This window comes from Culicoides brevitarsis, chromosome 1, assembly GCF_036172545.1.
Source record: "Culicoides brevitarsis isolate CSIRO-B50_1 chromosome 1, AGI_CSIRO_Cbre_v1, whole genome shotgun sequence".
Lineage (NCBI taxonomy): Eukaryota > Metazoa > Arthropoda > Insecta > Diptera > Ceratopogonidae > Culicoides > Culicoides brevitarsis.
Window position 1 is genome coordinate 23859022 of NC_087085.1, and position 14215 is coordinate 23873236.

A 14215-nucleotide genomic window follows, 5' to 3' on the forward strand; every position below is an offset into this window, starting at 1 on the left:
AATGTAAATTTACATATGCATAAAATGAAAATAACTTATACATATTTATAATAAGGAAATTCAAAAATACATTATGCATTGAATTTCTTGTTAGGTATTTACCGAAAATAATCCAAAATATTTATGATTAATTTAAAACAATTCTCTTTTTTACGTTGCTAATGAAAATTTTTAGTGTATGTTAGTAGCCATGACACCAGGTTGTACAAACATAATATTAGTATTCCAGTTAGATATTATTTTTCATTAACGTCACGTTTTATTATATTTTTTTATTTTTCAAATTTGATATCGATGAAAACTTCCGATGATAATCTTAATTCAGTTATTGGCACAGTACAACTTTATGTCTATAGATCGACAAAGTCTTTTAAAACATTCTGTATCTAAATTTAGAAAAATGTCATGCAAATATATTTTAATATTTTATTCTTATTGTTTGAAGTGAAATATGTTTTATGTAGTGTTTTTGATACATGTTATACTAATAAAGCTTGTAATGTCTTATTTTTCAGGCTATATAATATTTGGTCCTCGTGTATAACTAAGCAGAAAAGTCAATTATTAAAAAGGAAATAAAAAAAAACGAAGAAAATTTCAGAAAATAAAGGCGTCACCATTTCGTCGACTGTGGCTAAGCGAAGGCCAGCTCCGCAAATAACGGTAGCGAGTGCCCCTCAAGTATTGTCACCTAAACGATTTTGTCAGACTTCACTTGTAACGACCGGCATTACAAATCATCAAATAATCGCTGGAACACCTGTTCAACAACAAGTTTTTGATACCCAAAATTTACTTCGTAATCAAGCTACTGCTGGATTAATACAATCAATACCAGCAAATCACCATCAACATCACGCTGCTTTGCAACAGCTGATAGCAAATAACAAGAGCTCGCTGCCGTTTTTGCACCAACAACCAACGCAGATTCAGTTGCAACATACAACAAGCAATCTAGTACAACCAGTAACACAAATATTAACTACAACCGCCTCTTCAATTAATAACCATACAATCTTAAACAATAATAACACAACATCCAACCAAAACGAGCTTACTATTGCTGTTTCCTCAAGTAATCCACAATCAAATTTAAATTACGGCAACAACAAAAAACAAGGCTCATCAACAGAAAATTTGGACTCTGCTAACAGCAATAATATCAATACAGACATTCATTCACAGACCGCAAATCCATCAAACAACATGGACAATCCAATGGGGCAAATAGCACCAATTGCTCCAATAACTTTGTCTCAAAGCATGGACTCAGTGAACACAAACAGCAATGAAGAAGAGGTAAGTTACAATTAAGGTAAAAGGACGCATTGAAAAAAAGGAACTCAAATATATTTAAAATTAGCCTTAGAATTCAGAATTCTCACAGAGAAATTCCGACAGGGTATTTTTCTTCCTAACACTACCAAATATAGTTGGGATCAAAATTTAAATAGTTAAATGTAATCATCTAATCAAATTATGTCAATTCATCAATAATAAATAATATTCCATACATCCATACTTTGTTCATGAACAACTTAATTTTATAGTTATTAATTTTGGTTTTTTTTTCACTTTAGAATTGATCTGTTTGTTGATGTTTGATGAATTCGATGTGTTTTTTTCTTTTGTAATAGAATCAGCGTAGAATTGCTAAAAATGAAGCTCTATAATGTTTTTCTAGAATAAATGATATGAAACAATTTACTTACGTGAATCATTTTATCGGTTTTTGTTTATTTTCGGTTGTTGAATATTGTTGTTAAGTCAAATAATATCAGGACGTGCCATGGTACTGATAATAAAGAACACTTTTCTTCTTTGAACTAAATAAATATTATACATACATATTTTGAAAGCATTGATAAGTATATCATATTATCAATTGTTTTATCGACAAAATATCTGAACAGGATGACCCAGTAATTAATTTTATTTTTTTCTGATTAACAAGTTTGAAATTGATTTTCAAACTGACAAGCTCATATTTTAAAATTTAATGTTTTCATATGAAAACTAATTTTGTTTGATCATCAAACTTAAATTTTTCCCAAAAGCCATTAGGTATTATGTTGTCTTAATTTCTCTAACTTTTGTTGACTACGACTATTTCTCTTATGGCATCTTTTTGTCATGTTAAATAATGTTAATAATTTCATATCAAACGATTTTTTCTTATGCTTACTGATTTTAGCTCCAATTTAAAGATAAACCAACCTTCTTACAAACTTACATACAAAATATTGTTAAAAAATAAAACATTAGAAAAATGCACTTAACAAGATTAAAAAAATAATGGCTCCAAGAACATCGATATCATAATTTAAAAATAATGTTGATTTTTTTTTCAAAACTTATTTACACGCCTTTGTACATACTCCACTCCAAAACTATTGTAATAAAATTTGTCTTTAAAAATATTTCTAGTCTAGTTTTTTCAATATTCTAAATTTTTAAAACAATTTTGCTAACTTATATTAAATAAAAAATAGTTAAATTTTTTGTACAATATTGACAAGCATGACAAGGTAATGCCCTACCTACGTTTCACAAAATGTACGCTTGACCAGTCATGTAGAACACTTGTTTCCAGCATTACCATTTATTGTATAAGTATACATTTTTTAAATTCATTGTTTTATACTCTTATTTTTGTATGAAGTTAAATGAACCAGTGGACTTCGTTTCCCCTTAAAATATTTTTGTACAATGCGTAAAAACTTTGAAATAAATAATAGAAACCATATTTTTTAGGTAAAACCAAAGGTTAAGTAAAGCCGGAATTCAAAAATGTAGTTTTTTTATACAAAACTAAATAAACTATAATTTTAGTTTTTTTTGGCTTAGGTTTTAGCAAAACAAAACAATAAAAATATAAAAAGAATCCAAATTTTAAATTGTCATTTAAAAGTTCAAACAATGGGTGCATTCAGTGAACGTGTTTGCGCGAAAATTTGCCCAAATGGTTTGCGAGCCCAAAAGTTTGCGTTCATTTAGTGAAAAGTTTGCGCAAATAAGTCATTCAGTAAAAGTTTTGCGCAAAACCGCAAACGAAAAAATGTATTTGCTTTGTTTGCGTAAACATATTTTTATAGATCCTTTATATTTAGTCAATGAGGCTTCTGTCAGTCTGTTGGAACCGATTTTACGGCTTTCCTGTAAAAGATAGAAGGTTCATTTGTTCTACAGGTCATGCTTATTTTGCATTGGGCAGGTCCCATTTGTGGAATCGAGGCATGATTCCAATGCAGAAAAAATTTTCCCCATATAAGAGTTCAAAATTATGACGGAAAATAAACGGAAAATTCAAATTTAAACCGAATCCCAGTGCAAATTTCAAAAATCTAATGATACAGAAATGTTTGTCTTGTCGAGACGCACAACATTGCCATACATCACTTTTGTCCTGGGGTTCTCTAAAATGGACATCCCATACAAATGACACCTCTTAACCCAAGGCGGTCACTACAATGAATTTTTTGTGGGTAATTTTTTGAGTTTTTAGAAATTTTATGATTAAATGAATGTTAAAAACTTCTTCTGTACAACACTAAAAAGCAATAAATAAAAAAAAAATATATTTAAAAAAATATATTAAAAAAATATATTAAAAAATATTTTAAAAAAATATATTTAAAAAAAATGTTATACAAGAAGTTTTCAACTTCAAAAATAGATCATTTATATTCGTCAAATAAAAAAAATAGTAAAAAAGCGAACTAAAAAGGAATAAACAAGAGCTGTGTAGTAACAAAGCCGAAAAAATTGCCAATTAAATAAAATTACAAAATTTTTGAGAACAAGAACTTGAATATAAAGGATTTATTTCAGAATAAATATCAATGCTGACGTAGACTGAAATAAATAATTTATATTCAAGTTATAGTTCTCAAAAATTTGTAACTTTATTTACTTGGCAATTTTTTCGACTTTGTTACCACAAGGCTCTTGTTTATTCCTTTTTAGTTCGCTTTTTTTACTATTTTTTTTTATTTGACGAATATAAATGTTCTATTTTTGAAGTTGAAAACTTCTTGTATAACATTTTTTTTAAATATATTTTTTTAAAATATTTTTTAATATATTTTTTTTAAATATTTTTTAATATATTTTTTTTACATTTTTGTTAAGTTTTCACCTATTTAGAGTGGTCTGAGAGAGAAACGATGTATGAAGGATCTTCATGAAATTTTCTCAACTTTCTAATATCATACTTGAATTTTAGATTTTTCTTAATTTAAGTTAAAATAGCAGTGATGTTTTCATTATTAATGCCGATTTTAAATAAAACTAAAAGATAAGATTCGATAACCGATTTTGAAAGTAAAAATCCATGGGTAAAATAAAGAAAAAGTTAAAATTATTATCAAAAATGACCATTGGTAAATTTTAACAAATTAGGTATATAAAAAACAAAGTTTGTGAGTAAAAATCTGAGTTTCTGTATGTTATTTTTAATAAAATATTTCCATTCTTCTTTCTTTCCTTCGAATTGAATGAAGTTTTTATCACAAAAATAATTTTGACAATTTCCATAATAACTTTTAAAGATATTTTCTTATTTTAAACTAATTTGCCATGCAAAAAATTTCAAACAAGTTCTCCGAAGTTCTCATTAAGTTTCCTTTCATAGCTATACGCATAGACCGAATTTTAAAAAACTTTAAAGCGCTTGGGTTATAAAGAGGTTTTCTCAGCTCGATGACTACTTTTTATTTCCGGGTTATTTGGAGAAAATTCGATACGGTCTCAAAATTAATTTAATTTAAATTAATTAAAAAATAAGTTTAATTGAATAAATATTTTTAATAATAATTTTGAATAACAAATATGATTAATTTAATTAAATTAAATATGAAAAAACACTTTACTCTCAAGCAAACCTTGTTTTTCAGAGTTTGCGCAAAATTTTCACTAAATGCAATGTTTGCGCAAAATTTTCACGCAAACACGTTCGCTGAATGCACCCAATCTAAACTCAAAATACAATTTCTATTTAAAAATAAAACTTTTTTACGATTTTTACAAAAATTACGATAAATTAAATTTATCAAAAGATACTTAGAGTAATAAGGGTGAAATTAAATACGTATTTATGCAATTTTTGTCGAAATAATATTTGACAGATTCTCAAAGCTAACCGAGATTGTGCTTTTGTTATCCAGTTGTTGAATCAAAGCATCATAGAATCATCACAGCTCAGCCAACACTTCCGATTGTTTTCAAAATAATGAGTTTATGTGTCTCGTCGTTATCTTTATATTCCGTTTTGCAAAACATAGTTTAAAATATTACTGCATTACCATAATTTCGGTTTTCAACTTCATTATAGTAAGTTGTTCTAATATATGTACCAATTTTCATTATTTTTTCTCCAACATCAACTTGGAAAAATCTGCGGCTGTTCGATATATCCGTTATGCCGTTTATTTAAAGTGTTTAAAAATAAACAAGTTTTCTGTAATAAAAAAAAACCTGAACAAGCGGATTTGATTTAAAAAATTTTCAACAAAGCTTATTTTTTTTATATATATAAAACAGAACAAAGTTCATTAATTAGTATAAAACAATATACGCATACATGGACATATCGTAGGAGTTTCGAAACTTAATTATTACTTACCTCATTAATATAATGTGTATGGTCAATACCATATTAAGATTTATTAGATGATTTTTATTTTTTGTTTTAACGGAAAAATATTAATAGAATAATAATTGTCAAATTGGACTGCTTTGTGGGCCGAGTTAATATAGCCAGCTACATTGCGTTGTGTAATATTGATGATTCTCTGAAAAGCTTGATACATACATATTTCCACCCTTTTACAAATTTGGATTTTCAGGGCGGTTTTTGTTTCAAACTGTCAAAAATCTATAGGAATAAGATCGTATTGGTATTCCATTGTTTGTTTCAAAGTTAAATCTAAGATGTTTTGCTTTTGAAATCATTCATAATAAATATCACGTTTTCAAGAGTTAGTGCTTACTATGAAGTACTTTAATTGAGCAAAATAAATCTAGACTAGATTTATAAAAAAATTTCTAAAACATTGAAGCATGAACGTTGCGCTTTCTCTTCTTCCCTCTTATACTTTTTATTCGTAAATTGAAGAAAATGAGTTATGAAAACTGTTTTCGAACGAACAACTGTGAAAACAGATTTAATATTCCTTTTTTGAAAATTTCCTCTTTTTGGTTTTTAAGGGTGTCCTAAAAAAGTTTTCAGTTTCGCGTTACAATTTTTAAATAAAAACCAGATATAAAAATTTTATATATTTTCATTTTTAGTTTTTTGTTCTAGTCTTAGAATTATTTTTTATGATATTGTTTTAGCAATTTTTCAAAATATTTTTAAAAAAATAATTTTTGAATATTTTGGTCGTGGGTAAAAATGTCGTGGAAATGGGAAACATTATTGGTCAATATTAATAGAACAAATAAACTTTAAAATATTTTCTAGTTGGTTGAATATGTCAAAGTTGATTCGCTAAAAAAAATAGCTGAAAAGAGGGTCAAATTTTCGGAATGTGCATTGGGGCAGGGTATTAGATTGTGGTTTGGGTCAAATTTTCAGAATATGCATTGGGGCAAAGTTTTATATGGTTTATTAGGCAAAGTGTTAAAGAAACTTTAGAAATATATGAGAAACTTTTCGAGAATTTTCATAGAAGCTTCGAAAAACTTCATGGAATGTACGAAAATTTCCCATACAAGTTTTCCATTGAAGCTTCGACGATTTTCATACAAGCTTCGAAAATGTTCATAGAAGCTTCGAAAAACTTCATAGGATTATTCTAACAAGTTTTTCATGGGAAAGAAAAGCATAACAAGTTAAGTTTTTGAAGTTTTAGTTTTTTAAAAAAATGCCGATTTCCGTATATTTTTAGAAATGGTTTAGTCTTAAAATAAAAACCTTAAACCAGTAAGAGAGATCTTACTGGGTTTACAAATTAGATGAACAAAAAACTCTGAATAAAGCTAGTATATCCTTTATTTCAGGTGCGTACATTGTTTGTCAGTGGATTACCAATGGATGCAAAACCACGAGAACTATATCTTTTATTTAGAGCTTACGAAGGTTATGAAGGATCCTTGTTAAAAGTTACAAGCAAAAATGGAAAAACTGCTTCGGTAAATCATTAAATAAAACAATTTAATATAAGTAAAACTTGAATTTCAAATGTTTTTTATTAAATTCCTTCTTTATTTATCAAATTCAGCCCGTTGGATTTGTTACTTTTCAAACACGTGCCGGAGCTGAGGCAGCTAAACAGGATTTACAGGTACATAAAATATTTGTATTCTTCGTTCCGTCAAAAAAGTAACAGCGTATTTTTTTAAAAATGCGCTAACTGCATTTTGTGTGTAATGTAACTAATACATATTTCCAGATGTCAAACTCTAATTTTTTTATTGAATTCTTAACAACTAATTACAGCAAGGGGTGCGCTTTGATCCTGACATGCCTCAGACTATAAGATTAGAGTTTGCTAAAAGTAATACCAAGGTTAGCAAACCAAAACCTCAGCCTAATACAACGACTACAGGCACTCATCCTGCATTGATGCACCCACTTACCGCTGGGCGTAAGTATACTATCTTTTTAATCTAATGTTTAAAAATTAATGGATGTTGTATAAAACTAATTATACAGTAGCCATAATAAGTATTTTGCAAAAGGTTTTTTTCATACAAAACCCTCAAATAAAAACCTTTAAATAAAGAATTAAAATTAAATGAAAAGCTTTTTAAATAAAGTCCATCTAAAATTTTCCATCTAAATACTTTAGCTATTTCTTTTGAAAACAAAAGTCTCTTTTAAGTTTTTTAATATGACCACTGATGAGCAATGTCCCAGGGTCAAAGATTAAGCTGTTTTTGCGTAATAACTTAAGTAAACTTAAGTGCGTAATAAGGCACGCTCCATCATGTTTTTATTTATTCTGATTCATAAAGTTTCATTGTCGTAATATATTTTCAGACTTAGGAACACCATTTTTCCCAGGTGGTCCAGAATTATGGCACCATCAGCTAGCCTATAGTGCAGCAGGTAAATTAATTCAAAACAATAATGGATTCAATACAGATAGCCAATACCTTGCTGTATTACAGCAGCCGCTGAATTACCAAGTGCAGCAGCCTTACAACATGCCACGTTAGTGCACCCTCTTCATCCTCAAGTACCCGTACGATCATACCTTTGACTAAATTCAGACAAGTTCACAGAACAGTCGTTACATCAGGTAAGCACCAAAAGAATTTTGTTAGAGTGATTAATTATTATTACAACAATGTGTTATTTACGCATTTAGTGATTTCTGGTTGTTTTTGTTTCCCATTCTATTGTACATATCATAAAATAAGAATCAATTAATGTTACATCATAATCCTCATACTATACCTACAACTTTAAACTATCATCAATTACAACAACAAAGCGGACATTTTTTACCAAGTCCAACTAGTTCAAATAGAAGAATTCTAAGTTCTCAAATACAAACATCAAATTCATTGCCTTCAATCAGTTCTTGTCCAACTTTATTTGTAACAAATCTGGGCCACTTTTTATCTGAAAATGATTATAAAGAAATGTATGTATTGTAACTATTTTATTTAACTGTAACTGTAGATTTATAATGGGTGCATTCAAGATCACTCATCGTTTCCATCATGCTTTTTTTCTGTTATATTTTTTCCATGATAATACAGATGAATATTTTTTGACTTTTATGATTAATGTTAACGATTTATGATGTTTTTCGAAAAATTGAACAATTAAATTATTTATTAAACTTGAAAGCGTTCGATGACAAAATTTTTGGAAAAAATCATTGATGTCCATCGATGAGCATTCTTGAATGCACCCAATGCTTTGGATTTTTTTATTTTTGGTTTCAAATCAAACTCGGACACTAGTCTAGAGTTCCATTTGAATCGGCCATCCATTTGAAAGTTTTTCATTTTTATTTTATTTTTATTTAAAATACCAGTTTTGTTTATTAAAACGTTTAACTTTATGGACATTAAATGATTATTGTTTATATTGAGTTAATTTCAACTGATTTTTTTTAAACTAGAACTTATTCTAATTCTTGAACTATTGAATTCAAAACAGATATCTATAAAAAAAACTATACATATATTTAAATCACGTTATCTATATTTTTTATTCGAATCTTATAATTCCCAATGAAATTATAATTACAAAAATTAAATTATTGTTGTTTTTCTTTCTATAGGAATGCAGAAATAGAGTCGAGAACAGGACAACCTAATTTTGAAAATTTGAAATACCAAGATCATCAGATTGATTCAAGCTCTTCATTGAAAACAACTTGACCTATGAACAGACAATATCAACGAACCATTTTTAAGATGAATCTGCAAAACATAAAAATTTGGTAATTGGAAAAATACTTTAAATTCTTCGACAAATTCGTGAAGTTAAGTCTAGAAAACAGAAGGGAGTCTAAATTGATATGATATGTCTATTTTTAGTTTTGAAATGGATAAAAATCTATTTGAATTATATATATTCTTAAGGTAGCTAAATCATCTTTTTCACCCAAAGCCTTTTAAGAGACTATTTAAATTAATTTGATCCAATACAAACATCTAAAAATCGAATAATACTTTCACAAGTATTAACATCAGTTAAGCTTTTGTCAAAACTTTATATTTGCTAATCAAATTGTAATTTGATAAATCTCTAACCAGAATGTGCCCTAAAAATTACTACTGTAAAATTAAAATTTTTGATGCAAAAAGCTATGTACTTTTATAGTTTGACAAAGATATTTGATATATACACCTGTTTACAATTGGCATCATACAGAGATACAGTTTAACAAAAAAGAAAAATAAACGATTGTTAATAGTTGAATTAGAAAACTAAAAAGGGTCAATTCATGTAAAAAATGAATTTTAATACCAATAAGTAGCAAATCATAAATTTATATGCGGATTAATTTTTAGGCTATTTAGACATACAAAATACAATGTCCTGTCCTCTCGCAAAACCTTATGAAAAAGCCCTAAAATTTTTATAAAAGGCCCAAAAGAGTCTTACATTCTAAAATTTTTAATCCGCTACTATGGTTTCAATCTTGAAAATTTTCTTAAACATTATAAAACCTTAAATAGCAAATGAACAATATCCGTGTAGTAAAATTAACAAAAACATAAAAACCATTATCATTTATTTTTACATATAATATATATGCAGTGGCGGATTAACTGAAAATTGGGCCTAAGGCTATTGGGCCTTTTTCAACAATTTAAGGGCCTATTTTGAAGAATTTTGTTCTACAGGAAGCTCTGGGCCTAAGGCTTCAGCCTTATCAGCCTAAGGGTAAATCCGCCACTGTATATATGTATATTTAATATCAGTAGAATTTATGTTATAATTTTTAGTTCATAGTTTAATAAGCATACCACTTTTTTATCCCAAAGTAACACAAGTAAAAGTTCTACCAAAGCAATATAAATTGAATGATACTAGTAAATAAAGAAAATGAAAATGTTAGTTCATAAATATAATCTTGAATTCCCATTTAAAAATTTTACGATTCGGTTTAAGCTAAAAAAATTTAATTGTTTAAAATTGATAGTTATTAAGTGAAAAATGTATACACCTAGTTTCTAGTTTCATGAAAATTTACGGTAACAAATACAACCCAGTCAGTCGTTGAACTTGAATTTCATTTTGACTATATAAAAGCATTAATGAAAAAGCTTTGATAAAAAAAAATAAAAAACATAAATAGTAAATATAATAGTAAAATAGAACAAAATATTTTCTAAATAAGTACCTAATATTGGACTTACAATATTGACTGACTTTCGGAAAAAAATACCAGCACTATATTGTTTAAAAAAATTAACAAGGTATAGTCAAAAAGAAATGAAAGGAATCTCACATTATCAACGACAATCACGTTTACTAGCGAAATACTGGATTTTATGTTTCTTGACGATTTTTATTAGGACTTACTCAATACTGTGAAATACCTAATATCATATTTTATTGTTTGACTAAACGATTAATAAATAAATGGTTATCGAAAATCAAAAATAAATAAGTTGCAAAACTAGAAACTAGAATCATCAGAGTGTGGCTAAGTACCTTTATTTATTTTTATGTTGTTTTCAATTAGTATTATTAAAAAATAGTAGTATTATTCTTTCACATTATTACATTTTATTGTATAATTACAATAAACATTTGATGTGACTAAAAATACAATACAAATATCGTAATTTTATAAGTACCACCATTATAAAGAAGTACATTGAAAAAACCTTAAACAAATGATATCAATCAAATTAGAATGTTTCTCGGGCCCAAGTCAAGTATTTTTTATGAATACTCAAATATGTTACTAGAATTCACTATATCTTAATAAAGATTTAAGCTATCTTTAATTATTTTACAATTTCGATATATAACATTATTTTCATATAACTCATATAGAAAACTCAACTCAAAACTTAAATAGATAAACTTTCATATAGAAAAATTCGAAAATGTATGAGTCATAATAATTACTAAAACCTTGATTTAATTGAAAAATATGTTAAATGAAATCATTGATGTTTCGTGAAAAATACTTGTCTTAAGATTTTTAAGTTCGAAAACAATCTGCGTGGTCCCTTGAATTTATTAAAGAATTTAATTATATAATAATTAAAAGTTACATAATATTTATTTATTGCGTAGTATAATAAAAAATATATAAACTGTATTTAAAAAAATTAAGTTAAAAAATACAAACAATGAAAAAAATAATTCAAACAAGTGGAAAATATTTTTAAAATTTTTACATATGAGTCAAACGATTCTTAGGTCGTGTCTACCGTATATATATATATATCTTCGAGTGTTTAAATGCACATTTTTATTTTACAGTATCAAATCTGTCAATTAAAAAACAAACATTTTTTGAACATTTTTGAAAAACATAATTGGACATAACAACAAGGTATCAAAAGTGAAACTTATTTAAGAAACAAGGTTTATAATTTTTATAAAATATCTAAGGGTGTTCCAAAACCGTTTTCTGTTTCGCGTTACATGTTCGAAAAAAATCCATGAGGGATATAGAAATTTTGTAAAGATTTTCGCTTTTAGTACTATTTAGTAAAATTGTTCAAATTTGAATTATTTCCTATAATATTGTTGTTAAATTAGCGTTTTGACTTATTTTTTCTTTTCCAAAAATTATTTTGAAAATTTTTTCTAAAAAATAATTTTAAATTTTTTGTAAAAAATTAATTCTTGATTTTTTAATCGAAATGTTCATGAATAAACTCTCAAATAGTTTAAAATGTCAAAATTGTTGAAAAACAACTAAAATATCGCTAAAAAAGCTAGCAAAACTTGATTTCTTAAGTCATTTAATATGAAAAAGTATTTCCAAATCTATATATAAATTCCCATGGCCATTTTTGATAAAAATGATGGGGGAGAAAACGCGAAACAATATACTTTTTTGGAACACTCTAAACTACCTACATATTAATATACGGAAAACAAAAATTCATATATTAAAAGCTTAAAATTATCATTCCCAAACAAAATAGAGAAAGTTATCGTTAGAAGTACGACCAACAATACCGTCATTTTCAATATGAAATTTAATTTTCTTTCTCCAAATGTGGTAAAAATAAAAAAAAATAGATTTTTTTAAACTTATTTTTACCGCATTTCGAAGAAAAAATGCGGTATTAAATTCGACTTGTCGTCTGTGTGTGTGTGTGTGTGTGTGTGTGTGTGTGTGTGTCAGTAACGCTGTGCCCCAAAAAAAAATTTTATTTCTTCAAAAATCAAGGAGATTTCGATCGAAATCATCTTTAGAATGAATATTTATTCAATTTTAGCTTTGAAATCCATCAAAAGTTTACTTAAACTTGACTTGAAAAATTTCATGACTGTTTTTAATTTTTTTCCAAAAAACGGTCATGAAAAATTTTTTTTTTATTTCTTCAAAAATCAAGGAGATCTCGATCGAAATCATCTTTAGAATAAATATTTATTCAATTTTAGCTTTGAAATCCATCAAAAGTTTACTTAAACTTGACTTGATAAATCTTATGACCGTTTTTCTTCTTTTTCGAGGAGTACGAAAATGTGAAATATATAAATATGTGAAAATTATGAAATACCTATATGAATTTCAATGGAAAAAGTCTGTAGTTGATAAAAAGTTCGGAAAATTGAAATGAGGAGTATGAAATTGTAAAGTGAGGACAACAATAAAGATATGTATGTAATATTGAAATGCGGTATAGTATGTCGTTCTTTAGACGACTACTTTTTCTATATTTTTATAATATCAACATATAAAATTAATAATAATAAAATTAAAATGTAAAAGAGTGGAAAAGACAGTTTATAATCAAATTTTCATTGAATATTTAAAAAATCCAACAATTGAATATTCAAATCACTTTTATAATTCTGAGCATATCTGATTTTGACTCTAAATTGAAATTTAAATATAAAATAAGTTAAAACAATGAAGAAAATCCGTCCATTGAAATATATTTAGAATAATAATATAATATATATTAATGTATTTAATTGGATAGAAAATACAGTGAAAATTAATGTTAACGTAAGAAATAAATTTTAAACTAAAACGCAAAAAATAGCTCTAAATGATTCTTATGAATAATTAATCCAAAAATAACCCACTAAATAAGAAATTTGAAACAAAAAGATCATTTAGATTTTTATGCATGTATTGTATTAAATGATGTAAGTGGGAACAAACTTTATATAATAGAATAGTAGACAAAAAGCGTGGAAATATAATACATATCAGCTATATTATGGCTTTGTTAACAAAATAACTTATGTAATTTAAAAATTTATTGACTTAATAATGAAATGACAATTAATATATAGATATAGGAAAATAAGTTAAAAATGTTATAAAAATCATTCTACTAATTAATGCTATTTTGAAAACAAAGCGGACAACCAAGAAGAAAACCAAATGATTTTTTATTGATATTTAGATATTATTTATTTTACTATTATGTTTTCTAAGGAAAAAACCAAAAATAATATTTAGTAGTAGACTTCTAAGATAAAAATCTCGCAACAATAGAAGCAATGTAAGTTCAAATATTATTTTTAAATTATAAACACAAAATCGAAAGACATGAACATAATGATTTAACTTTTTAATGATTAACGTTGTATTCA

The 14215-nt window shown here is 26.4% G+C and overlaps 1 protein-coding gene across 1 annotated transcript; it reads left to right on the plus strand.

Annotated features, from left to right (window-relative positions):
- Nucleotides 1-582: 582 nt before the first annotated feature.
- Nucleotides 583-9374, plus strand: LOC134833619 (protein couch potato; the record flags this gene model as incomplete). The annotated part of the gene is made up of 7 exons (XM_063847999.1): nt 583-1299; nt 7003-7134; nt 7224-7286; nt 7442-7589; nt 7985-8053; nt 8116-8246; nt 9243-9374. Coding segments are annotated over 6 exons (1221 nt in total), but the record flags the coding sequence as incomplete, so codon positions are not given.
- Between the last annotated feature and the right edge of the window lie 4841 nt (nt 9375-14215).